General features: G+C 46.3%; 1 protein-coding gene across 1 annotated transcript; it reads right to left on the bottom strand.

The window, feature by feature from the left end:
• TTI1 (TELO2 interacting protein 1) lies at nt 1–27,905 on the bottom strand. The gene is given in 9 exon segments (XM_032462283.1): nt 1–777; nt 12,292–12,379; nt 12,671–12,875; nt 14,838–14,978; nt 17,919–18,067; nt 20,971–21,180; nt 25,540–25,888; nt 25,890–26,363; nt 26,365–27,905. Coding segments are annotated over 9 exon segments (3,279 nt in total). The 5' UTR covers nt 27,844–27,905; the 3' UTR covers nt 1–593.
• Between the last annotated feature and the right edge of the window lie 21 nt (nt 27,906–27,926).

Here is a 27,926-nt window from a genome sequence, read left to right on the forward strand (position 1 = left end):
TCTTGATCATACTCTTCATCTGAGAAGTGCCTTTATTTCACTTTCTTCCAAAGAACAGGTTAGGTGCAAAGAGTTCATTCCTTATTGGAGATGGAGGCATGTAAATCTGCGTTCCAGGCCAGTGTTCTGAAAACTCTTGGATGCAGGACACTTCCACGCGGTCCTCAGGCACTCAGGACACACACGATGCGTAGTACAGGCCTCTGTCAGAAGTGTCCTCAAGCTCCCCCTCGGGTGTGGGTGTGTGTCAGTCAGAGAGCCGCAGGTGTGTGAGGGGTGGCCTGTGAGGCAGCTGGGCAGCAGAGATGGTAAACTAAGGAGTTAAGCCCTTAGAGCTGCCAGACAATGTCATTTGAAAACACCAGGTATGAAATATAAATAACAGTCAGCCACTTTCCTTCAACCCAATTTCTAAGCAGTTGTGTGATCGATCAATTTATAAATTGATTGGCTGTCTAATCCACCTTTGCAGTCTTCTCTGCTGCTGCTGCCACCGCCCTTGGCCAGGGTGGGGTTGGTCCCAGGTCCTCGTCCTTGGCAGGGGAGGAAGGGGACCTCCTCTGGCATCCACTGCCCACCGGTGGGGGCGGGGGTCACTGTAGCTCCTGGAGCAGGTGGAGCACACTGGCCGTGTATGGGTTCTGCTGCCCAGTGGCCCCCCGCAGCTGCACAGGGTGGAGGCTGGGGTGGGGAGGTATGAAGTCCTCTGGGCAGTAAAGTTCGTTCAGGAGGAACCAGGTGCCGTCTGGGTCTACCTTCATCAAGTGGAGGAAAACGCTGTGGAGAGATGGAAAAGGAGTGTGGGGGGCATGAGGGAGGGATGCTGGTGTTCTACCTGAGAGGCTGCTCACTGGCCTGTTTGAGAAAAAACTGGTACTCACATCACATCACTTTGCACAGCAGAACAAAACCCAGTTTACTTCATAAACAGGGCCATTAGAATGGTCCCAAGACCTAACAGAGATAGAGGAAAGGAGTCTCATATCCGTTGACATAGAGAAGGAAAGTAATTAGTCTGAGCAGAACAATATTGACATCAAGTAAGCTCTTGGCAAAGACACGTGGTTAAGTTCTGGGGTATAAAGCAGGAGTTTTCAGAAGGAAGAAAACAGACAGGGCCCACCCCTCTTGACAGGCTCCATTCAGCTCACAGGACAAGCCCCAGAGCAGGGGCTCCCCGTCCCACTTGGGGAGCCTCAGCAAACCCTTAACTCCCAAGACTCACTCAGTCCTTATCTCTGGCCCTCCAGCTCACTGCTGAACTCGGCAGCCGGCCCCCTTCTGGCCCCCGAGAGCCACGATTCTCGGTGGTCTGGACAGGGATCAGATACAGTTATTCTTCTGTGAAAGGACTGGTGGAGCCCTGCCCCGTGACCTTCAGCAGAGGCAGAGCACAGGTGCCCCACACGCAACATGAAGAGAACTGAAGGGCCTGGACGCTGTACACCCACCATGGCTGACGTTCTTTTTCTTGGTCTGAGCCGTAGGGTCACAACCCTCGCCTCTTGTCTGCTTATATCCCGTTTCTGAATGATGTCCAGGGCCACTGCACTGGGCAATCCAAGTGTACACTTCATACACCCGACTGGCCCAGGGACTCGAAGTCTGGCTTCTCAATCTCAGGAAGGACAAGGCCCTCCCTGAGCTGGGCGGCTCTCTCGCAGTCCCCCTGTCACCTGCACAGAGAGGTCGGCCTTCCCAGACCATCTTGCCTAGGTGGTTGCCCTCTTATTTTTCTCTTTCAGGACACCCTTCCCAGCACTTACCAACCGCCTGTTTACTGACCACCTCCCTTCCTCGCAGCACAAGCCCCTGATGGCTGGGACCGTATTTGTTTGGTTCACTCCTGTACCTCAGGCACCTAGCACAGCACTCGGTCAACAACCGATACCTGATCGAACAGGTTCTCATGTTTAATAAGTGACCTACTTCACTGCACACTAATGACTTCAGAAATATTTATATTCTGTAAAATGATCTGAAGGAGAAGTCAGCTGCTTCACCACCAAGGGCTGAGGCACGTTACTAACAGGAGTCACGTTACTGCAGATGTCACTAGCTGTGTGGCCCATCTCTGTCTCAGTTTCCTGATTTTTAAAAACTGGGGACGTACTTCACCCAGGGTTCTGCTGAGGTTTCAGTGAGAAGACACAGATACAGCCCTGCACAGGGCCTAGGACAGGCGGTCCCTGCCTACCAACTGACAGCAGATGGAAGCTGTTTGATGGATCAAATTTTCTTCTTGAGGACCATTCCTAGGAGCCTCTCCTGTACTGCTGGGCATCAAATATGAACTTAAATGTTAGCCAAACGGAGCTAAATTCTGGTTTTTAATTTTGTTAATCCGAAAAGCCTGTGCTCTCAGGGGGTTTGGGTTTTACCCTGGCAAAGTCAGTTTTGCTTTCTTCTTTCAGTTTAACAGACATGTATGCTAAGGAGGCAAGGGGGGGCAGGTGGAGTGGGGCACTCTGAAAAATGTTCTGGCCTGTTTCGTGCCTAAACAATTAGAGTTTTCTTTACTTAGGGTAATCTCGAGTTTATAACCTCAGTGGTGGTTCCTGGAGAAGTGATTAGAATACTCTAATTCACTGTTACCACTTCACCGCAGAAAGGAGATGGGGCCTGCGTGGGAGACAATTTTTGTTTAAAAACAAAAATATCTTTGATAATTAGAGTGGCAAGGGAAATTATGGAAAAAAATGCACCAAAAATGGGAAGCGGATTTCTGTTTACACGTGACACAGTTGACAGTTTTCCCTGGTGCCAAAGACTGTTAGAATGCAAATGGTTTCATTTGATTTTTTTTTCCCCCTTCAAGTACTGGAACAATTCCTCAAGCTACAGCATGGGCGCTCTCTCAGCTTCAAGGAGTATTCTGATCTGGGTGACACCCACCAAAGTAGTGTCACAGCCCAGTTCAGTCCTAGCTCTGTTCTGACTTCCATGGCACAGAAACGTTGCAATGTTCATTTTCGAAGCCCTTTTTAACTTGCTAAATGCGGGTGTTGTACTCTTTGGCAGGAGAGGAAAAGGAAGGAAGCCACTCTCTCTGTGCTTTGAGATCCCAAATGAAATGCTAACAGGGAGGCGAAGTTCGCCTTCTTTTATTAAGCAAGAGCCAAACTCTTGGGAGAATTATTTTGGGTCTTTTTAGCTCTTAAAGGGGTTGACCCCCCAGAACGGCAGGTGGCAATGCAATTTATTCTCCCACCTCTGTGGCGGGGAGCAAATTATTTTGCCTCCGTGAACCCGCTTCCTCTTTCTCCAAAGGAAAATGATCATCACACCCTCCCCACCCATCTCACAGGTTTGTTCCAAGGCCCTAAGGAGATGAGGTGCAGGAAAACACTTTGAAGTGTATAATGAAAACACCGTTTCTTCCAGAAAGAGTGTGTGTGTCTGAGGAATAATTATCACTACCAACCTTGGCAGCACCGTCACATCATGAAAAATTCTTAGATATTCTGGAAAGGGCAGAACATTTGTCTTTTGTTTCACTCATAATTTCCTTCATACTGACTAGGTAGGGGTCTCAATTCTGCCCATTATTTTCAGGAAGAAACAAATGCGATACACTCTGCCCTCTGCGTGCCCGAGGTCGGGAGCAACTGCTGTGCCACGCGGCCAGGTGGCTGGCAGGCACAGCTGTGCTTTTGCCTGGCAGAAGGCATGCGACCCGCTGAACTCTAAACACCGACAAATTCTGAACCTGGACTTTTGTTCACTTTGAGGCTCTAGGAGCTGAGCCTGAGACCCAGGAGGTCTTGTCTGAGTATTCGGTGGCCCAGCCCTGCTCCAAACTCTGATACCACTTCATCTTGTGACCAGTTCCTGCCCATCCTGAGCTGGGGAGAGGGGCTCCCAGAAAAGGGGCTCCTTCTTCCCAGCTGAAGACGTCGAAAGCACCCTTTTGCATAATCAAAAGGCAGAAGACAAAGATGGGACCTCTGCTTTGAAGTCATTAGAGTAACTGCCTGGAAAATGTTCCTAATACATCTTGAGACACGGCCGAGATGGCTGTTGAACATGCCAAATGGCCAGCTCCCTTTTTTCAAACCCAACCGAAGAGAAACACTTGAAAAAATATATACGTACACCATTTAACTTCTGAACAGAAATTTCTTTCTCCTTCCCCCAGGCCCAAATCAGTGGCTCCAGGGAGCACAGTTATCAAGAGATGATCTGGTCCCCAGAGTTTTGGGAGGCACTCAGTTGTGCCTCATGCCTCTGAGTGTCCTGAGGCGAGTGATTATCTCTCAATAACCTGTAGGGCCGTGTAGCTTAAATGATAACTTGACTTTAAAAAATTTAGAACTCGCCGTTAGGCAGTTTCTAAGCAACCTCTGTTTCCATGGCAAAGAAGCCTGGTGTTTATACTGATTTTTCACTTAAAATGCGGTTTTATTGAATTTCACTTCATGCAGGCAGCCATTCCCCTGCACTTCAGCCCTATCTACAGTTGACGGGTATCAGTAAGTACCTAATAAACTCCAGACACCAAACCAACAGAAGTGACTCATTCCTTTACGATCAATATCAGGTGCTCCGAGTGACAAAGCTAGGGGTGAGGCAGCCTGGGGTGGGGGGTGGGGGTGGGAAATGTGCTGCTAGAATCCAGCTGGCTGGGTCTGAGTCCCTCTCTGTGTGGTTCACCAAGCATTTGCTAGCACCAGGCCCTGTGTTAGGTGTGTGGGACACAAAGGGACAGAGGCTCTGGCCTCGGGGCTCCCTGTCTGGTGGGGAGGACAGACTGATCAGAGGTGCACAATGCAATGTGGAGAGGGCCAGGCTCAGATCACATGCGGGCCCGAGCCAGGGAAGGATTCCTGGGGAGGGGACGTGGCAAGTCACTTCTCTGTACATCAGATCCAGCCCAAACACTCCCCAGCAGTTCTCAGGCATGGGGGCTGGATCATAGGCCCTTCCACCCCAAAGGTGGCAAAACCAAAAAGACCCTCCTCGGTTGAAGACACAAATATGCCAGAGTACGTCCTCACCATCTCGGGCTAGACAACATCTGCTCAAGGGAAGCTCTAGAAAACTGCTGGCCAACCAAGGCCCAGCAGAGCTAAATAAACTGTAACTGAAATTCAGAACTTCCAGTTCTCCTGGGTGACAGGCTATTCTTTCTCTGTCAATTACTTGCTTGAGGGATCTGCTGCTCCTGGTCTCTATGGATTTATAAAATGCTCTCATGAGCTGTCTGCGTAAATGCCAGTGGTAAAGAGCTTGTGGCTTTGTGATCCATTTATTTATTTATTTATTTATTTATTTATTTATTTATTTAGGGAGTCTAAAGAAGTTATTCAGGGTGTCTTCTTAGGAAAACGACACAGGCTGTCTATACGTTGAGCACGACTAAATGCAATCGGAAAATAAACTCACTTGTTGGAAAGTGAGGCACATCTGCAAAGTTATTTTGGCTTCCCTGTTATTCCCTTTCTGGCAGAACAGCCTCCACGCTCCTCCTTCCTCCAGCCACCTCTTCTCCTGTGGCTCCGAACATGCTGATGCTACAAATGAGGCTGTGTTTCCTTTTAAATAAACGGATGCTCAAGGTGTCGACGTGTCCGAGCCAGCAAGCATTGGGGCGATGCTTCCACACTCGGTAATTCACACTAATGGGCCTCGGTTCATTGGTTAACCAGTATTTCAAGCCTGTCCTTTCTTGCTTTTCAATTTAGCTATCTTCCCCTGCACGGAGGCCGTTTTTTGTTTCTAAATGTTGGAAATGGAGGATTATGACTTGAAGCAACGATTCACTCTCCAAATAAATACCACCAATTACCTCTGCAGCTGTACATACTCGTTCGGCTGTATTTACCTGTTCACAGTCGTTCATCTATCGATCACCAACCCGCACACTCACACAGAGACTGACATTGAGAATATTTAAATGCAACGGGGACAGGATTTAAAACCATAAACACCAGAAGAAGCTTATGATGCTAATCGAGTCCCTAAAGTACCACAAGACAAAGTATCATAGATGCAGTGGAATGACTCCATTGTTTTGTGCATATTTAAAAAGATATGGCACTGAGAGGCCCAATTTGCTACCGACAATACAAAAATAAGCCAGAGCCGAGAAGGGTTTAAATCCCACTGGGGCAAGATTTAAAAGCAGCCCCTTCCATCCAGCCAGCTCTCCCCAATGCAGGCCCCAGCACCGGCCTAGAGCCCACCACCACCACAGCGCTGCCGGCCACACTGTGCCTCCTGGTCCCCCCTGGAAGACTGACACCCTTGAAGATAGACACATTTTCGTGGCAGACTACCTGTTTTGCGTCCCCCTCCCGGCCACCCCGAACTGTTTTCCTGTAACTCACGCTTTGGCACTAAGCCAGCAGCCTCCACTGATGTTGCTGTAAGAAACAGCTCAAGGAAATATACTTCTGCATTTACTGCAAGGACATTAGGGATAATCGGTCACAGTGGTATCCAGTGTTCTAAGATGACCCACAAGGAAATTTTCTTAGGCTTCAGTACCAAGGGAATTTCAGAGCTGTGCTTCCTTCTGAAAAGCTTTCCTTTCTTATTCCAGAAATGACTGGAATTTGCACAGCAGATGCGCTTCCCTCTTTGCCTTGTCTGTTAGGAAACCCAGAGCCGTACTGAAGTTCATCTCCAGCAGGGGTGCAGAGTTCAAAGTCTGCGTTTCATATATCAACCTTAACCCTGGCTTCCCCTTGTTTTCCCTCTGATTTATTTTTCCCTTAAAAAATGTCCTCACTTCCTATTTACTTTGTATACACTTAAGGTTATAAGATTCCCTAGGTCTTTTTTGGAATAAGGAGGAAGTTTAAATAATGATAACTACCACTTATTGACTTTTTACTCTGGGCTGACATTTTGTGCTAAAGACTAATACATATGACTTTACTAAATCTTTGTAATAATTGTATTCGGTGGAAAAAAATAGATATGCTTATTCTAGTCTTGTAGATGAGGAAACTGAGACTTTGAGAAGGAAATTAATTTGCCCAAGACTACAGCGCTCCTAAGCAGTGATGTGAGGCCAACTCTACCCTGGACTTTGAACTGTCAACACCTTTGTTGATATCAACACAGTACCAGGCTTATAGTAAGAGGCTCCAAAAGATCTTTTAAATATATACAGATATAACAAGGCAACTGAAACCATGTCCTTGGCTACTGTACTTGGTACAGAGATCATCACATTCACTCTTGCCTCTTAGGTGTTCAGCACAGACTACAGACCCTGCAAAGGGATGAAATGGCCACCCTGTGGTTGGCCAAGGCTTTTGATATCTGAAATCCACTTTGTGCAGGCGGTCCAGCTACCAGGCTCCATCTCCTGTCAAGAGTATCCTGGTTCCCGACCCAGCACAACATGTACAAGTGCAATGCACATCCCACACTTGGCTTTCCCACTGGGTGGTGAAACGGATGACCCTGGCAGATTATCAATCACATGACAACACCAAGGAAGCAGGGGCAGGATTGGCAGCATTTGATTTAAGTAGCACAGAGGTCCCTGCCTTGAGATCTGAAACCCAGCAACCCACTTTGTTTGTAATCTGCACAGCAGATATCTCTTATCTTTGACACCAGGAAATCATGCCTATATATGCACAGTGAACAGCTTCAGATCTGAGTGTATTTTTAGAACAATCAGCCTTGAAAAGAAAAGCAGCAATGCCTGTCAAAAGATGGATAATAGGAAAGCTAACTACTTGGGTCTGGATTTGTCAACTATTAATCAAATGTCAAAAGGGAAAATATTAAGAGTGCCCTCATTTCCATGCTGGGTGCAATCTGAGGGTTAACAGCTTTGCTTCCCCAGCTCAAACCAACTGCCCACACCATTTGAGAGGATGAGCTACTAATTTCAAGCTCAGCTGAACTAACGGATCACCTCTGTGGCTCCTGATCCATTCAAATATAATAGGCCCACATGTGGGTAAAGAGAGGAGCTGGGGCTCTGACGGGGATGAAATGAATGAGCCTATGCCAGTCTGAGTTTGTCTAGGGTTTGAAAGCAGCGGCTGGGTCTTTGATGGGCTGGGATCCTACTGCTGGAAAGCAAGCAGGGAAGTCAGTCAGTAAATGAACCTTCCAACTTGGTCCTGACTTCCCCTGCAAAAGGCGGTAGGGGGAGGTGGTACAATTAACATGAAAAAGATCCTTCCCTGGTGAAAAGCCCTGCTCAGATTTCAGTAAAGATGAAGCAGGCTTCCAACAAGAAATGCCATGCCCAAGTGTATATGTGTATGTGTAACATATGTACAATACATCATATATTTGGCAGATTTATGTATCTCCCACGTGGGTTTGTATACACACAACTATACCTCCAGAATGGAAGCACCAGGAAGGCAGAGGCCCTCTTGCTCCCCTCTATTTTCAGTGCCTAGAACAGTGCCGGGCATGCAGCAGCCCCTCAGCCAACCAGCAGGATGAATGAACGCCAAGCAGACTCTCTTACATATTAAGGCAATTCACCTGCATGAAGATTCTGGAGGAAGGTGTTAGCACCAAACCCAGTTTATAGAGGAAGGAAACGAGGCGCAAGGAAACTAAGTCATTTGTTCAAGGTCACAGAGCCAGTAAGATGTGAACCTAGGCTTGCCCACCTCCAAGACTGTGCCCTTACCCGTATGTACAATGGCTAGGAGAGGAAGAGTCAAGGGCACTCTCCCTTCCCCGCCACACACATCAAGAACCACAGCATCCAGCATCTACACAACCAGGAGGCGCACGGCCAGTCACTACTACGGGCGCCCTGCATCCCCACCTGGGTTCTGGGGTTGGCAGGTGGAGGTAGGAGTAGGGGGCAGAGACTGAAAGGCCTAAATGCATTGTTCCTCCTTTGTTGGGCATGGACTTCAACTTTTTAAAAATAGGTATTGCCTAGTTTTGTTCCTTTTAGCCCCAGGGTGGAAGACTCATTGAATGATTTAAGACCTCCACGCTAAAGACAGGGTGCCTCAGAGCTGCTCAGAGAAGCTCAAGGAGTGTGGTTTTCATGGAGTTGAGTTGAACCAGGCCGAGCGCATGTAGGAAAAACAGATTTCAGGGCATGTGCTCTCATCTCAAATTCCTTTCATGTGTAGGAAGGAAAAGCTCCATGGCCAGTAAGGCACAGAGCTGCGGAGGCCCACTGCATGCTGGGAGGTATCTCAGAGGCTTCCAGGGCCACTGGAGAATTTACACCAGTTAAGTTTGCCAAGGTGAGATGGGGGTGTGGCTGATATAACCTGTTATTTTGTAATCCAGTGCTTACTCTCAGGAACTCAGCCTTATTTACAACTCATGATATGCTGATCCCTCCTCCCACACCCCAAATATAGATTTCTCACTTGCTTTCCATTGAAGTTATTTAATTGGTGGAACTTGGGGGAGTTGATATTTTTTCTTGCACAGCCAGATAATAGTGACACCTGGTGGTAACAAACAGCAAGGTTATACCCTGCTCTTACCCTCCTCCCCGCACCCCCCCAACCAAGTTGCAAGATTTATGTCCCTCCTTACAAGGCACATTCGCTAGATAAAAGCATTAAACTGGAATGGCATCTCCGTTCTCAGCATTTACAGCCTTGGTTATATCAACCACCCCCTGATCAATTTCCATTTCTAGAGTTTACAGCCTGGATGTAAAAGCCTGCCACAAAGGCTATATTTAATATGACAAATTAAAAAAGCAAACACACGCCTGGTCATTCTTTGGAGCCAGGAAAAGCAAACAGGAGGAAGGAAATACCCGACCGTGATGCACACACAAAGAGGAACTTTTAAGGAGCAGCCAGGTTTGCCTCTATTCCAACCTGAGGGAGGCTGCCCCTCTGAGGTCCCAGCCCCCACCTGCCAGACCTACAGACACAGCTGCTCGTCTACCACCTTTCAGAATGCGGGAGACCTCAAAACAGCCGCGTGCCCTCACAGGTTCCTCACCAGCCCCACCACATCCAAAGCAAGCAGGTTATTGGAAACTCACGACCTCTTAGGGAGTCGGCGGGGAATCTCTGGATGGCTCTGGCTTTTACTGGTTCTTTTGAATACAGAGCTGAAGCTTGAGTTTTTGTAATCCCTCCAGCTATAGAACTCCTCCTGGGGCCCCGGCAAAGAACACAGAGCCTTCTCTTCCCCATGAGTGGGTAGCGGGGTGTCACTGACGGGTTGTGTGGGGCACACTGAGGGGCAGGAGTGGAAGCAGGGGGCTGGGGAGGAGGCTCCTGCAGTGATTCAGGTAAGAGATGAGGGTGGCCTGGCCTGGCAGCTTGGAGGTGAGGAGAAACACAGTTTTAAGAGAGATTTCACAGGTTAGGTAGACAGGCTTCACTTCTGGAATGGATGTTGGGGGGATGAAGGAAAGAAAATTAATGACAAACAACTGGATGGATGTACGGCCATTTGCAGAGCTGGGCACTCTGTCTCACTCAGGGAACCTCATTCACTGCTTCCTGTAGGTCTGACTGTTTTAATATTAATCAGGCCCACCCATCTCCCTTTCCTCACTTGGTAATGAGACTCACAAAGAGACCAGGTTTCCTACTGTCTCAGGATTCTTCTCCCATTTAGGGAGCTTATTAATTTCTGAATCAAGATGCCAAATCAGCTCCTGATCAAGGACAACTGAATTCTTTTCCCCCTGACTTCAAAATAAGTTTGCAGATGATATGTCTGTGAAGCAATCAACCCTGCACTTCCTCCCCGCCTGCCTGGCAGAGGGAGGTCATCTGATTCAACCCTGAATGGAATGCGGTAGAGCAAACAAAGGCGCTGCAGTCTGGCCATATTCTCCTCCTTCAGAGGCCCCTGGAATTCCAACTCAAGAGTCAGCAATGTCTGATTTGAGTTTAACTGCTTTCAGCAGCAAAAAGGAAAATTAGAAATGAAAAGATAACGTATTGTGACTATTAGCTTGTTTCACGGGTCTCAATTTGAAAGATGGGTATGGGGCGGGTGTGGGAAAAGTAGGAGAGGGCAGGGAATGTGAAAATAAGATCTTTGTGACTCCTGGTTGTTAAAGGCACCCAGAAGAATCTGATTCTAGATGGATTCATCATGTTCAAGAGTTGTACTTTAAATCCTGGCACAATTAGCTTCAGGGACACTGCCTGGGGGAGGACCCTTTTCATCCTAAGTTGGTCCTTCAAGGAATAAAAATGTCTGGGGACAAGAAGCTGGTTGGGATGCGCTCCTGTGCTTGAGAAACCATGACTGATTCTGGGCCTAGGGGATGTGACAGGAAAGGGGCAGAAAGAAAAAAGGGACCTGGGGAAATCAACAGTAAAAAATTGCAAAGGATAATAAATCAATTCAAAGAGATACTTCCATCACTCCCAGAGAGCACAGGTTTATAGGGGAGCAAGTCGGCTTTCTTCATTTCTCGGTCGGAGCAGCCTTTCAGTCCTTCAGGGAATGAGATGATTCCTACCCGACCAAGAAAGATCAGGGACACATTCCCAGAAGCCAATGAAGTGGGAGGGACTGTTTCTTTGCCTGGGGATGCGGAGCCGCAGGGTCCAGGGCAGCAGGCAGTGCCAGGCTGGACAGGCCGGCTTCCGCCCTGGCTGCACATGTCCAGGGCTGGCAGTTCCAGGGCGCAAGCTGCTCCCGGCCAGGAGAGCTGGGGGAAGGGGGCTGGGGTGCATTCTGGGTCTCAAGTCTGGGGAGCGCTGCTGTGCTCAGAATTTTAGCTTTTGAGACAAATCCTTTAGGACTCACAGAACCAGACACAGCTTTTTCTGTTAGAGGTCGTACAGCTATTCTCTAATAAGCAGAACTCTTGGAAATTAGAATCATGTAATTTCAGAGTTGGGAAAAGGCCCTTCAAACCATTAGCCCGGTGGTTCTGAACGTTTCTTGGTTCAAAGACTCCTATCATAATCAGATGAATGATATGGACTCTGTCTAGAAAAAGACACCTACGTGTCTGCTTGCACACACGCAATTCTGCATACAATTTGTGAGGGTTCACGGCACCTGATGCCCAGGGTCACTTGGCCACCAGAAGAATAAGGCACAGAAGCAGATCACCCGCCGACCCGGCGAGTGCTTTGTCCCCTCCGGGACACCGTCTTTCCGCTTTTTGCCCCTATGGAATTGTTGCTGACACTGAGGCAGAAGAAAAGGTTACTTGCAAAGAGAAATGCATCTAGTGAAAATACCATCTCTAGATGTTGGCACAGTTAAAGAAATCATCTTAACCTGGCAAGAAGAGAGAGAAGAGAAAAGAGCAGAGATGCCTCGACTCTGCTCGCCATTAGCAAATCATCTATAATTTAGGACAAACGTAAAGAGATGTGGGTGATCAAGCAGACGTACCTCCTGGCAGCCTCTTGTAATTTCACGGGCTGTTTGGCGCTGAGGTAAATCAAGCAGGCATCAGCCACTTTATTCAGGTCACCCTCACCTGCAGAGAGGAAAAACAAAACAAGCACTGGCCCTCAGACTTCACTGGGGACGAGCAGTAACCAACTGCTGTCTGCTGAAACTGGAATGGCTAGGCAAGATGCCGTGGGCTCTATACTCCACCCCCAGGTCTAAAACCACAGCAAGGTAAACTAAGGTTAAATGAGGCCAGAGTAAGATGGAAGGATGTGCACATGGAGAGAGATGAGGAGAGCATGGCTGAGTGAAAAGGAAAACAGTAGGGGTGACAGAACGCACAGTCTGTGTCTGGGTGAGAATGGCTGGTACCTACCTAGGTCCAGTCTCTCACAGAGAGGGCCCAGGCCCTGCAAGACGGCCAGCTGCAACTTGAATGCCAGTGTGTGGGAGTAAACTGGTCCAGCCCTGGCACTGACGGGAGCCTGGCTGACTAAGGAGCCAGCCAGCTTTGGCAAGACATCTTTGCAGAACCGGCTCCTTAGAAAATCGCCACACTTGCCTCCCAGGGTACCCAAAACCTGCGGAGATAGACCCCAACCTGGTGAATGAACATCGCCAAGGCAGCCAGAGTGCTAAAAGAATGACTGGTAATTCAATTTCATCTAGGTCTCTGTTTGGAAAAAAAATTGAATTACTGCTGTTAATCCCCTGCCCACAGTTTGTGATTCTGACAGTTATGAATTTGGAGATCTCAGCTCCCAAGGCATGGCTGTTTTTATCCATAAATACAGATTATATGGAGAATAATTCAAAGGAATCTTGGGTTGGATGAATAATACGGTTTCCCTCCCTTTTTTGTTAAAAAAAAAAATAGAAGAGCTTAAAGCAGTTTGTACAGACCATCTCTTGAATCTTCCTAACATCTCTGAGGAAAGACTTGTGCTTTTAACTCTAGTTAGCTGAACAAAGAGAAACAAGTCCAGCAGCCAAGGCCCAGCTCAGCAGCTGCCACGTATGGGCACTGGGAAGGCAGGGGCTGGCCGAGGTCCCTGGCCTGGGTCAGGGTGGGGCCCCCAGTGGGCAGAGCCGAGTCAGAGTTCCTTCTATCCTACGGCACAATCTCTTATGTATATCCATCTTCAGTCTTTCACAACAGGCAGTTTCTTTGCATGTCTCGTTTTAAACTTTCTCTAGCAGAACATATTGAAATGTTTTGCCCCGCTGCACAAGACTGAGTATACAGGATAATAGGAATTTCTTTAAAAATTGGTAAGCAAGCCATATCCAGCACAGAGAGTGCTGGTCAACTTTGCGGAGAACAGGGCACTTATTTCAGGGCTCTCAGCTGGACTGCATGAGGCCATACGGACCTCAAGGGTCATCAACATGTCTGGGAGTGGGAAAGCAGCTTGTTACGGTGCACAGATCTTTATATTTTTTCATTTTTCAACACTTGCTGTCATTTCAGATAACCTATTAATTTTCATAAAGGAAAACACATCTGAACAGGACTTAGCAAGACCTCCTCCTTCTCCTCGACCCTAGCTTCCTTCCTTCCCTTTCTCTCTCCACACACACGTGTATGTGTGTCATTTTGTGTATTTTGCTCTGGAAAAACAATTAACAATTTTATATGTTTTAAATGTAAGCTTGCATTTTGGTCCAGTGTATGCTGAAGAATCTCACAGAAACCCAAAACACTTTTGCCAAGTAAGATTAGCTGCATTCCTGGCTTCATTTTATATCCCTACACATCTTTTTCCTTTGCCTCATCTTGCTCACCCACATCTAATTTATGTTAGCTTGCCACGGTAAATGTATCTCCATAAGTTGCTTTAAATGTTTTTTAGAGTAAGGAAGGATATAAATAAACAAGCCAAAATATGTGTGCTAATACAAGCCAAACTAAATCAGGGAGAAGAATAGATACACAGAGGGCTTTTAACTTTTCAAAGCATTTCACCAAATAGTCCCATTTTATCCTTGACAATGCAACTATGAAAAAGATGGGAGAGGTGGTCATGGGCCTTGCCCAGAGTTGCTCGGCTGGGCAGAAGATGCCTGTTGCTAGAACCTTGGCCTCTTCACCTTGACTCTTGTGCAGTGCACAGAACATGGGCGTGAACTCACAGATTTGGGTTCTATCACTTACTAGCTGTGTGACCTTGAGAAAGTTCCTTAACTTCTCTGGGGTTGTTTCCTCCTCCTCTGTCAAACATGGGGATAATAGTATCTTCCTTGAAAGGTTGTGGCAAGGAGACGAGCACAGTGTGGGGAAGTGCCAAGCATGCTACCCAGTGCATAGTAGGTGCTCAAAAAATATTGGTGGCTCTCTTCATCTAGTTCACTCTGCTTCAAATTCAAAAGGAAACTGACTTTTATTTCCTTCTTTGTGCTTTTCTTATTTTTCTATACTTTCTTCAGGATGTAGTACATCGCAATCAGATAGAAAGAGAACCAATTCCCAAAGACACTGCTGAGCTCTGTGCTTACTCCCCGCCATCGCCACGACTGACCGTGGTGGGGCATCAGTGTGGTACCTTGAAGGCTCTGAGCACTGCTAGGGGGTCATCATTTGTGAGTCGGTGCACGAGTGAGGGCCAGGCCCGATGAGCCAAGGGAAGGAGCCGGTTCTTGTGGGATTGCAGAACCACTACACACAGATCCAGCACATCCAAGACCTGAAAGGAAAGAGGACATGATTTTGGCAGACAGATACCTGGGACCAAGTCACTGTTTTAAAAGAATAAAACTTAGAAACTCACTAGTGAAATAAGTATTTATGGAGTCCTGACTACATGCCAAGCCCTAGCTAGGTACTGGGTAGGGGGGCACACAGGGACAAAATACATGTTTCCTTGTCTCCATGGGGTTCATGGTCACCTCGGGAAAGTCCGTGGAGAACACCCATGTAAAGGGATGATTACCAGCTGTGACAAGTGCTAGGAAGGAAAGCAAAGGGAGGAATGCACAGAAACTCAAGGGAGGGATCTATACCATACCAGCTCTTGGGAGGGCTTTTCTGAGGAAGCAATTCCTGTAAGGAGACACAAAGGATGAGTAGGAGTTAGTCACTCCTCCTCAGAGTAGAAGAGGGTTCCGAGACCTGGAAACGGTAAGGAGGAAGACCCAGAGGAGGGAGAGCTTGTGGTGCTTAGGAAACTAAAGCAGGGCGGTATGGAGTGTGACAGACGAAGGGGAAGATGGGGCTGGACCTCAAGGGTGTGACATGAAGGCTTTTTATGTTGTACTCAATGCGGTGGGGAGCCATTGAAATGTTCAGGACAGTAATATGATACAATTCATATTTTTAGAAGGTCATTTTGGCTGCTGAGTGGAGAAGGGACCTGAAGTGAGAAAGAAAAAGTGAGGAGGTCCTTGAGGAAGCCACGGAACACGTCCACGTGAGGGGGAAAGAGTTTACACGGCCACACGATGGGGGCAGAGGCAGAGAAGTGAAGGATTTGAGATCTGTTTTGGAGATGAAATGGCTTAAATTGCTGAAGGACTCGCTTTTGGGGAAATGAAGAGAGGCATCAAAAAGAGCTGCTTGGGTTCAGGCTTAGCAACTGAATGGGTGCGGGTGCTGCTTAACGAGACAGAAACGATGAAGAGGAGACTGGGAGGGTGGGTGAGGGCAACTTCTGCCACTTCTCAATGGAGAGGTCAAGTGGGCAGCTGGGGTGCAGGTCAATCTCAGAGGAAAGGTCTGGGGTAGCCTACATGTAAATTGGGTTTTTTTTTTAACCTTCCCTGAGAATACATTTCCTGATCTCCCCTGTTTCAATGCTTACTGAAAACAGACAGCCTGCTTCAGTGTCCCAGGCACTGGTCACCACGACGACGCACTGACGGGCCAGCCTTCCCAGGTGAGGGGGCACGTCTGAGTCAGGAAGACAGAGCGAGGTCTGCAGTAAACCTTTACTGGATGCCTACAATGTGCCGGTCACACGGAGACTGGTACAGAAATAAAGAACAGGCCCCGCCCTTGCAGGCTGAAGAGGAAATTCAGCTACGGCGGAGAGCAGAGTCCTAGGGTAGAAATGGTGCTGGTATAGCTGACGGGCTTTGGATTTGAGTTCTGTCACTGATGGGGCAAGTGACGTCATACTTCACTGAATCAAAGACGCACGTTTTCCTCCTCTGCCTGGAATGTTCTCCTCCCTGCCTCTCCCCCCTTCATGGCTGGCTCTTTAAGACTCGGCTTAAACCTTACCACCTGATGACCTGGTCTAAAGCAGAAAGTAAGCTCCCTCTTGTGCAACAGGGTTTGGTGGAGTAGGTCCCCAGTACGTGTTTACCATGTGGGTGAACTGCTATCTTCTACCACAGAACCTGCTGACTCCCTTCACAGCGCTTCCTCCACGTGTATGTGTGTCCTTGTGTGTCACCTCTTTCCTCTCAAGAGACAGGAAGTTCCATGAAGACAGGAATCGTGTCTGCTTTGTTCCTTCAGTGTACCTCTGCCTGACCTGCAGCAGTCCTCAATAAGCATTTAGTGAATAAGTGAAGAAATGAGTGAGTGTGAACACCATACCTGATGCTGTTTTATATTTATAATCAACAACCCAGTGAGGAGGTACCATCATCTCCATTTTACAGATGAAGAAGCTGATGCTCAGAAAGGTGAACTGACTTACTCCAGGTGACATAGCTAGTCAGGGGCAGAGCCAGGATTCGAACCCAGGTATGTAGGTCTGACGCCAGCGTGGATGCTCTCAGTAGCTACAGTGTGTACACAGCTGCTACACAGCTTCGCGAGAGGAAGACACTTCTCTAATGTATCAACCAGATGCCAACAAAAGGCGCCTGAAAAGTGCCTCCAGCATGGAACAACAGATGAACGCAAAGTATCTCTGGGAAGGCTAAACAAATTGCCCAAAACCCAGACGCTGAGGTTTGCGGTCACCAGTGGATCGGGGTTTCCCAGCCCTCCACCCTGCTCAGGGCAAAATGTTCTCATCACTGTCAGTAATTCACGGAGGCAGCTGTGTGTCTCCTGCCTGCTTGTGGGTAGAGAGGGGTAGGCCGTGCTGGGTTTTCCTTTGGGTGTAAGATCTTCCTCCGGGTGAATTCTGAAAGTTGTGTCCCCTGTGCCCTCCCCACCCCACCCCACCGTCCTGCTATTGGAGTCACTACTGTAAAGTTTAGGTCCTGGCTGATGGGGATGCTGCTTGGGAAACAGCCAGCAAATGAGGATGTGAGATTAAGAAAAGCGTTGGAGTTTGGTCCCGGATGAAAATGGGAACAGAGACAGAGATAAGGGCTAGTGTCAGGCTTGGAAGAATGACTACTTTAAAGTATTAAAACCTGTGTCCCGCATGAAGTCAGCTCAGAAAATGATATCCTTTCCAAAGCATGACTTTTTACCCCCTTGGAGATTCAGTGAATCTCCAAAACTTGTGGTTTTTAATTCCACAAAGGGGACTCAGGTCTCTTTTGGCATCTGGGCTGATACAGGAAGACATGAGACCGGCATCCCACGGATAATTCCTCTGATGTCTCCCCTTGGCCACCACGCATGGACCAGGAGATTAGGGCAGCTACTTGCTCGTCCATGTAGTCACAGACCAAACCTCAGTCCTGCCGCCCTGTGAGTGCTGGGAAAGGGCCGCACTGACCTTCAAGCGGATTTTCAGATTTTTATCTGACATCAAGTGGATGCAGCGCTCCATCACGTCCACGGCTATTTGGATCTGCACGGGCAGTGGTGGCTCCACATCGGGACCCGTGTCATCCTCATTCACTCTGGGAGGGTCTGACTGCTCCTCTGGAAAAAGAACGTAACTGGGGCAGTGTTTTATGAGAGATGCCCCATCTCAATTTGATCTCCCAAACTCAGTTCAGGAACAGGGCTTATGAGGGAAAGTGTCTAAGAACTGAACCTAAGGAAACCATGTAAAACTGGGGTCAAGCAGTGAGTCAAAATATTCACCAAAGCATTACCTGTAATAGCTAAAAACTGGGGGAAAGCCCTCCATGTCTACTCAAAGGGGAATGGTTACAGAAACCACGGTACATCCACACAACGAGTGGCACCTTATGAGAACCCGAAAATCTGTGTTTACCAAGGGCTTTAACGACAAGGGAAAATGCTTATAAAATAACATTGTGTTAAAAAGAGAAAAGCAGGAGAGGAAGCTGCAAGCACAGTGTGAACACTATTATATTCAGCTTTATGTAAAGATGGAAGTACAATAAAACATTAACGGAGATGAGGTCATGACACAATAGATGATTTAAATTTTTTTCCCTATACCTTTGGTCTTTTCTAAGTTTCCACTAATAAACATTTGAAATAAAAACATAGGAAGGCAGGTTCTAATTTGGAGCCCTGAGGCTGGGCAGTTCCCTGGCTGGCCTCCGCCCTTTACTCGCCTTTCCTCTTGGTTCATCCTTTGACTAAAGCAGGTACATGTCTGTCCTTCTCTACCAGCCTGTAAGCTCTTTTGAAGGCCAAGATCAAGCCTTACTCATTTGGATGAGAAATAATACCAAGACAGCCTGGTGCACAGGGATGGGGTTTGGTCAGAGGACCAGAGTCTGGCCTCTACATCCTATTAGTAACTCCTCTCATCCCATGTTATCTCATCTGAAAAAAAGGGGATAAAGCATGTATATCTCTTTTGCTTGTTGAGAGAATTAAGTGAGATGAATGTCACCAGCTATTATTATCATTCTTTCACTGACTGGAGTGCTGCACTGCATGAGGTAGGGGTTAAGTTTATAAATTTAAACAACAAAAAGACTTGAGAGTTACATAAAACCCAGGCCAAAATCCCTACCCTGAAATTTTTCCTCTATTTGCTTATAGCCTCAGCCTCCCCTCCCCTCCCCCTCAACACCAGCTGTGCTCATTTCCACTGAGCTGAGCACTGCTCCCCTTTTTTCCCATTTCAGTTTCCTTTGCTGGAAAAGCAGAATCTTATAGTAGAGGCCACACCTGTCTCTAACAGATGCTGAAAAGATAAATGAAAATGCACTTATAGAATGCCTGGATTTCTTGGAAAAAGGGACCTCAGATAAACAAGGCACTTTTCTTGTGGTTAAAGTAAAAAACCCAAGTCAAATCAGTATCAATCCAAACATTCCTTACAATGCCAAGTACGTGGTGTGTACTTGATGAACGATAATTATACGAATGATAAGGCTATGCTTTTCTTTCCAGAGGAGGATTTGTTGTTTGAAATTTACCCATTGTAGAATCGTTATCTGAAGGATGTGGATTTTTGTTAGCAGAAGAAAGATTTGATTCATACAATCTGCTCCTCGCGAACATTGACTAGAACCAAAAGATCGTAATCGTGAAAGAATGGATTCACTGACAATGCTAGAATTCCAAGCAAGAATGTCAAATCTGGATTACGAGGGATCAAGATGCCTCCTCTTCTTCGGGGTTTCCAGGTTTGGGTGAGGGGTGTAGTTTACAAGAAGGATTGGGTTGGCTCAAGAAACAAAACTGAGAAGAAAAAGCCTGATTGGTTTCTGATCAGAAAATTCTGTTCTTGGGGAGAGTAACAACTCAACTCTACATAAATCGGATATTTGGGCCCTGTGATGCTTCCCTGCTCTTTAGAAGGAATTTGTTGCAGTTAGTTGCATTTAACTACTATTTCCTGTTATCCTGAAGTATTGGCTTCAGTTCACAAGAGTCTCAGAGTAGAGACTGCCAAAAAAAAAAAAAAAAAAATCTGCTCAATTCCAACCTAACAAACTAATTTGGGACTAAGTTCGATTTAGGATAGTTCTGAGACCACCAAGCTCATTATGACTTGGCATTTTATATTTGCCGAGGAGATTCTAATAATTTATTAATCCTTCCGTGACCTGAAGCTCCAGATTGAGCTTGTGAATAAAACAACAGGCCAGAGCTTCAACTAGCCTGAACTCCCTTGTCCTTCATCATATAAATTGGTAAGAAAAACAGTGAAATCTCCTCCTACCAATAAACAAAATAAATGGACAAACCATATAGAGTAGACAATGGGCATAAGAAAAAAACTGTTAGGAAAGACGCATATAGAAAGATGTTCAACCTTTCTAGTAATCAAAGAAATGCAAAGTCAAATACCAAGAACCATTTTAATTTAGCGGGAAGTAAAACTGGTAACAGCCAGTGTCGGCAAGGTTGTAGGGAAACCGGTATTAATCCCGTACTGCTGAAGGCAAGGTGGAAACTGACACAGTCTTCCTGGGAGGCAATTTGGCAAACATAAAATAATGTTCATATCCTTGACCCAGAAATCTGGGATTTATAAAGAAATATGCAAAAAGGAGAAGGTCACAAGCACAGAATCATCCACTGCAGACTGTTTATTAGAGTGAAAAGCCAGAAGCAACCTATACTTCCCACAGGGGAATGGATACTTAGCAGCAGCTATTAAAACATTAATTATGAAAACTCCATAGCAACAAGAAGAGCTCCTTATTATGTAACTAAATGCAGAAAGGGTCTAATGCATTTCAGCTGTGGCTGCAACCATATTAAAAACAGGTTTGCAACAGAGAAGAATGGAAAAAGACAACACACAAAGTGAGAAAGTCTGTGTTAGCATGGCGGCGTTATGAGTGGCTTTTCTTATTTCCAAACTTTCTATTATGACGTTTCATCATTTTTATAATAATCTGCTCCAAAAAGAAGAAACAACCAAAACCAAAGTAAATAATAGTTACCTTCTTCACTATCAAAATCTGAGACATTTCCATCTGCCACATCCTTTTCCTTGAGGTAGTTCAGCACAAACTGTTCGATGTCTTCAGCTGTTGTGGTATTCTCAAGTCCTTTCTCAAGAGCTGCTGGTCTTCGGCTCAAATGACTTTCCTTTTCCCCTACACTCTGCTCTTGTAGTTGCCCGAGATTATCTGCATCTGGGAACCATTGGGCTGTAAATAAAATGTCATCATTATAACATTCACCTTGGTCACTGACAACAGGCATTAGTACTTTATAAGTAGAATAAGCTCTTTGCCATGGTCTGAACGGCCCCCACATGATCCAGTCCCTACCTGCCTCTCCAGCATCCTCTTCTAACCACTCCCCACTGCCTGTCAACTGACCATCTTCCAGTTCCTCTAATGCGCCAGGTTATCCTCCTGCCTTAGAAGGTTTGCACATGCTGCTCTTGCTGTCTGGAATGCTCTGGCCCCCAATGTCAAATCTGGCTAATTCTATCTCACTTTTCTTGTCTCAATACAAATACTCCTTGCCAAGTAAAGCCATCCCTTGACCCCCTAATCTAACTTAGTTCCCTTACATGCTGTCTTACACAGGACCATCTTCTTTCCTTTCATTTCAACTCATCACGATTTGTAATTGCTGTATTTACTTTGTATGTACTGTTTAGTGTCTGTACCTCCCACTAGACACTGTGCTCCACTGATCACCACTGGAAAGTCAATACGCCCAGCATCAAGTGGCTGCTCGAAACATACGCTGAGTGAATAAATATGCTACAAGTGACAAAATTCTGAGTGTAGGATACACTCACTACTCATTAGCAGAAGAGGGGCACTGCAGAGCCTTGAGCACAGACAGTCTCACATAGGCATTTGATATACAATGCTTCAGAAGGCTGGCATTTTCTCTCTGAAGATTTTCCCTTCTTCAGTGATGTTCCAATACGTCTGATATGTCACCACAGAATAAGTTTTAAACATTACCGAACCAGGGGTTTTCAAACTTGAGAAGCCCTAGGGCTCTGCAGAAATGTCTCGGGTCACAATAGGGAGGGCACCGAGAGACAGCCGGCAAAGGGTGGGAACAGGGTTTCCGTGCCGTCTTTAACCAGCACTGCTCTACTAGCTCTTTCTGTATACTGGGGGTCCCCTAGGGCTTCCTTTCAAAAAATGCTCTTAAAGAATGAAACAACAAGAAAACCTCACAGCCTGAATTTTTGCCTTCCTTCTGCAGACAGCAGGGAAAACAGTGTCTGATGACCTCTGGCACCTGCTAATCTATCTATCACAGAGCATCTGCACCTCCCAACAGACGTGGGCTGTGCTGGGGCCGGGAAATGGGGGGCAGCAGAGAGCAAATGCTGGACATGAGAGCCTTCAGTCGGCTACCTGGAGGTTTCCACATGAAGGGATCAATTATGCCATTTCTTGAACGCCCCATCCTAGACAGAAATCTGTCCTAGTGTACTTTAAGGGACTGCATTCCTTAATGCAGGACCCAGAATTTACAATGCTGTAAGTAGACACGCTGCAAAGATTATTTTCGAGATTTAAGGCTAGTGCCAGACACTAAAAAGTCTTTGCTCACAAATGGCTTTTAAACATATGAAAAGAACCTCACTCTTAACGCAAATTAAACTATAATAGTGTGCAATTTTTCTCCTACTGGATTAGAAAGATCAAAAAGCTAGTTAATACACAGTGTGGGTGAGGGTGTGGCAAAATGGGCAGTCTCTTACATTGCTGACAGGAGTTTAAATTGATACAACCTCTTTCCAGAGCAATTTGAAACTCTCTATCAAAAATTTAAATGTTAACATCCTCTAAGCCAGCAACTGTTTTAGCAATCTACCCTACTGCTATACTTAGACATGTTCAAAATGACCTACAAAGATACTCGCTGCAGCATACTTTGTGGTGGCAAAGGTCAGAAACAACCAAAATGTCCACCAAAAAAGGACTGCTTAAATCATGGTGCAGCCATATCATAGAACACTATGCAGCCATCAAAACAACAAGGCAGCCCTACACGGATGGATGTGGTACCATCTCCAAGTGCTGAGGGATGTGGCACGGATACTTCCTCATTTTCAAAGCTACCAGATTTTTTTGTTGTTATGAATAATCAGCCAGCCAGTAGCTGGTGCTAAGCAGTAATTTAACTAATGGTTCTTGCTTTCACTGTGCTACCTAATGCTTTTTTAGTCAATGATTGTGAAACACCATGTTTATGGTAACTCAATTTCCTAAAACACATAGTGGGCTCTCTTAAAACCTTCTAGAAGTTCTCTAAGACTACACTTCCACTCCCATCTTAAGAGTGACCATTAGTTATGCAATTCGATGACAAAAGGAAATGCCAGCATACTTTGGTTCATGCAGGACTGATCCACTCCCCACAGCACTGCTCACCATTCAAAACGCAAGTATACATTCTGAGCTATTTCAAAACTTTTAGAAAAAGCTATCCCTAATTCTGCTTCTTTTCGTAGGGTGCTGTCAAGTCAAGCTTAACCACCCTTATTTTCCTCTCTGCAATTTAAAAAAAAGGTGCTACACAGGATTTCCCCTTTGGAGATGACCAAGGACATCGGCAATCCAAGGCAATTCAATTTTCAAGGCCCAAACTGAGGTATCTCCTGAGAGGTTATATTTAATAGTCCTTTTCTTAATATATTTTTTTAAAACTCAAATCGACATGTAATAGAATAAACAAGTTCATACTGTATAGCATAGGGAACTATATTCAATACTTTGTAGTAACCTATGATGAAAAAAGAATATGAAAAGGAATATATATGTATACGTATGACTGAAACATTATCCCATACACCAGAAATTGATACACTGTAAACTGACTATACCTCAACTAAAATAAATAAATAAATAATAAACAATTAATTCTGAAACAACAAAAAAAATGACATGTAATAATAGAGTTCCCCAAAGCACTAAAGGTAGAAGTCTGGGGTATATCTGGACCACGGAAGCCACTCATAGTCCTAAAATAGAAACACTGTCAGCCAGTCTTAGGGAGTTTCCATAAGGGCAGGGACCAGGTTCTTCTTGGTCACTGCTGGCGTCCCAGAGATTAGTTCAGTACACAGGCTTCCGAGTGGTTGCAAAATACACCCCCAACTCCTTCCCTTGGTCTACAAGGCCCTGTGGGATTCATCTTCACCCACCCTTCCAATTCCATCTGTATCACTCTCTCCACAATGATCTCTCTTTCATTCTCCAAAGACCCCAAATCCTTTCTTCCCTCCAGACCTTTGCACGTGCTGTTCCCTTTGCCTGAATATTCTTAGAAACCATAAAAAGGATGTGACAGGTCAACTTGTACTGATAGGCCCTTCTCAGCCTTCAGGTCTCAGCTCTAGTGTCGCTACTACAGAGGCCCTCCCTGACCACTCTGCTGCTGTCCTGGTCACTCTCCTTGAGTTTATTCGTCTTGTTCACTGCTATATCCTGATTACTTAGCACGGTGTCTGACATTCGGCAGGCATTCCTCATTGAATGAATGAGTAAAAGAACATTTACACTATACGTGAATGTTCATGAATGAATGAATGAACGAACACTGGAAGTGGCATCAGTTACAGGGCAGAGGACTGTCCCCGTTCAGTCATCTTCCGTGAGAAACTTCCTGACACGGTCTTAGCTTTTTCAGCTGGCAAAACAAGGTCAGAGACCCTTCTACCTCTTTTGGCGGCCCATTAGCAGTACTGAAATGAATACTGGAGATATGCTCACCGGATAAAAGGAACTCAGATCTATAGTTCATATATTTCTTTTTTCATTCAAAGAGTGACTACCCAGTTGAGGGATTCTTTTTCTATAGTCTAAAACTTTGCCATTTTACTGGTGGCTGACACCTCTGACAGATACCCAACAGGGTCAAGGGGAAAGAGAAAGATTCAAACCCCCTCATACAATTAAAAGGTTAAAAGAAAGTTTCTAGACCTGCTTGGTCCAATACGACAGTCACTAGTTACACGTGGCTATTTAAACAAAAATGAAAAAGTTCAGTTTCTCAGTTGTACTAGCCACACGTAGCTATTGTTGGACAGAACAGATAAAGACCATTTCCGTCATCACAGAAAGTTCTGTTGTATAGTACTGTTCCGGATTATCTGTGGACTGAATAATTTGTTAGTCTTGTTCTCCATTAGCATGAATACTGCTGACAGTAAGTATCATCAGAAGCAGTGTGGTGTATTGAAATTTTGTCATAAATCCTGACTTGACTCCTTATTAATTATGTGACCCTGGCTAAGTATGAACTCATTGAGCCTTAGTTCCCCATATCTGTAAAATAAAAATAATATTTACATTCAGTCTGCAGGGTTTATGTCCCTGGCACAGAAGAGGAGCTCAGCAGATGGCAGAGATTATTAAAAACCATAAAAAAAAATAAGCAATGGAACCCTACCATAACATCTGGGACCAGATAGACAACTACATTGTCCATAGCATAACCACACACAAAGAAAAAAAATAAGGTTAAGCAAACAAGCATACTAGTCCTTCCCCCAAATCAGCATTAAAAAAAGGCTCTCAAAGTACCTAATGCTACCAGCAGGGCGTGCAGTACACTGACAAAGGAAGTAGCTCTCTTATCGTAAAACTGGTCCAGGGTGGCCAAGACGTCTTGAACCACATCTGCCACCAACGGAAGTAGGCTAGCATCTGAGTTCTGCAGCATGACTTCCAAGACCTTTGGCGTATGGGGGTGGAGAGACAGATGACGCAGATTTAAAGAGATCCCATTCACCAAATAGTCTGAGTTTTGATTGATCAGGTGCTGCAGGGACTCGTAGCCACAAGCGTGGCAAATGTCCATCATGGCGCCGGTGGCCGCCTGACTGATGAGCAGTGTCTGGTCTCCAGCTTTCTCCAGTACTGGATAGAGGGCCTGACATCAAGAGCAAACGGAAGTCTGTTCCTAGTGCGCGTGCAAAGTGGCCAACCCCTTCCAACTGGATGCATATTTGCCAGATGTTGCTGTTCATGGAGCAGATAGTGGGACTTGGCTGTGAGAAGGCAGGAGAAGAGAGGAGCTGGCGGGTGTGTGCACCAGATGTGAGGGCCTGCAGGCCTGACTGCCTCACCGTCAGCTCCTCTCCCACTTCTTCAGCTTCGATACAAGTGACCAAATACCAGTTTTCTTGGCTTATGTATTCCTCAAGTATAGATGTCACGATCTCTCGCAGGTCCTCCAGGCTTGTTTTAATGTGTCTTTCATGAAGATTCTCCACCTCTAGCCCAGCAGCCCCTACAATCAGTTCATTAAGGATCATGGCAGCCTGCTTCCGGTAAGCCACAGATTCGCGGTACAGTTCCATAAAGTGATCCACAAGCAAATAGAGGTTCCCATAAAAACCAAGGAGCCTGACACACCTGCCTCAAGAGCAGGAAAATCCTCTCGTCGGTGAAGAAGCGGAAATACCTCCTCTGGATGCGACTCCACGGCTGGGAGGCTAGAGTCTCTGCAGAAGCACTCAGATGGTCGGAGTTCCAACGCCGCTCTTCAACAATTTTGATGTCGGCCACATCTAATTCCAGGACTTGGGTAAGCGCTTTGGAAAGGCGCTGGAGATGGGCCACAGAGTTGAGGACAAAGTTCACTTTGGGGCCCAAGAGTTTCAGGTACCCGAGTAACAAGGAGAGAGTAGAGAATCTGCCTTGGTCGTCTTGGGAGTTCATCAGGCGGGGAAGGGACGTGGTGAGGGAGTGCAGGTTTTCAGACAAGACGTCGGCAATGGCTCTGCTGCCCACCACTACTTTCTCGTCTGCAAAATGTCTCAGGACTTCATTGCACTGGGCTTGGACTTCAGGGCTCTCATCATTTACCAGACTCACCAAAGCCTTCAGAAGGGGACCTGCCGATCCGACCAGTGACTGACTGCACTTCAAAAGGAGGGCCTTGACAAGTTCTATCAGCTCCAGCCTCACCTTCCAGTGTGGGTGAACTGAAACACACTCAATTATCTTTTTAATAAGGACAGTCACCTTGTCACTGGTATTTTTTACCCAATTGGCTTCCCTGTGAACCATCAGCTCCGCTACTCGGTGCTCCACGGCAGGCTTTGCTTGGACCTCTGAGACTCTTCTGAGCTGTTCATCAGCCATAACGAAGCTCGCTGTCTCATAAAAGATCTTTAGGGACGTCACGACAATGCTGTGCCCCTGTTTAAAGTCTCCTGTGATGACCCTGGTCAGTGCAGTTGAGATTCCAGGTAAAAAAGAGGCAAACAAGTCCCCCAGCTGCTTCTGCTCAAGCTCATCCAAGGACCTCGGATGGTCTTGACAATCACATTGAAAGAGTAGAACCTGTAAACATTTTAAGGCAGCTGTTTTAATTTGTTTTGATTTTTCCTGTTCTGCTAGGCCTAATAGTAAAGATACAGCAAATCCTAAACGAGGCAGAATGGAGGGCTCATAAAAAGCCAGAACGATGTCCCCATAAGCCGAGTGCATTAATGTGCTGAGGCCCCGGATCACAGCCAACTTCATCTCCTCTGACACAGCTGCAGGTTTTTGGGAGGTGGGTGAATACAGGCAGGCAGAGAGCTCTGAAAAGAGCTCCTGGAGAAGTTCTTGTTCCTTCACGCATGTTGAAGAGAGGACAAACGTGAGGCATTCCACCACACTCTGGATCAAGCGCTCTCTTTTGGGACCCGGGGTCTTCAGGGTAAATCGCAAAGGGAAGAGGATGTACTGCTGAAGCTCCTGCAGGGCAGAGTCACTCACGGCCTGTAACTGTGCCTGCAGACGCTCCACGTTCTCCACTGTCTGGGCCTTGGTGAGTTGAACACAGACAGGACGCAAGACGCCAAAGGCCTCCTCCGGGGTGTCAAAAACTGCCATTGTGCAACAGCCTTCCTCTCACTGAGGAAAACATCCTGCTGGCTGGAGGAAGGAAACTTCTGTAAAGAAGGTCAAGCTCAAAG

The sequence above is a fragment of the Camelus ferus genome, chromosome 19, assembly GCF_009834535.1.
Source record: "Camelus ferus isolate YT-003-E chromosome 19, BCGSAC_Cfer_1.0, whole genome shotgun sequence".
NCBI lineage: Eukaryota > Metazoa > Chordata > Mammalia > Artiodactyla > Camelidae > Camelus > Camelus ferus.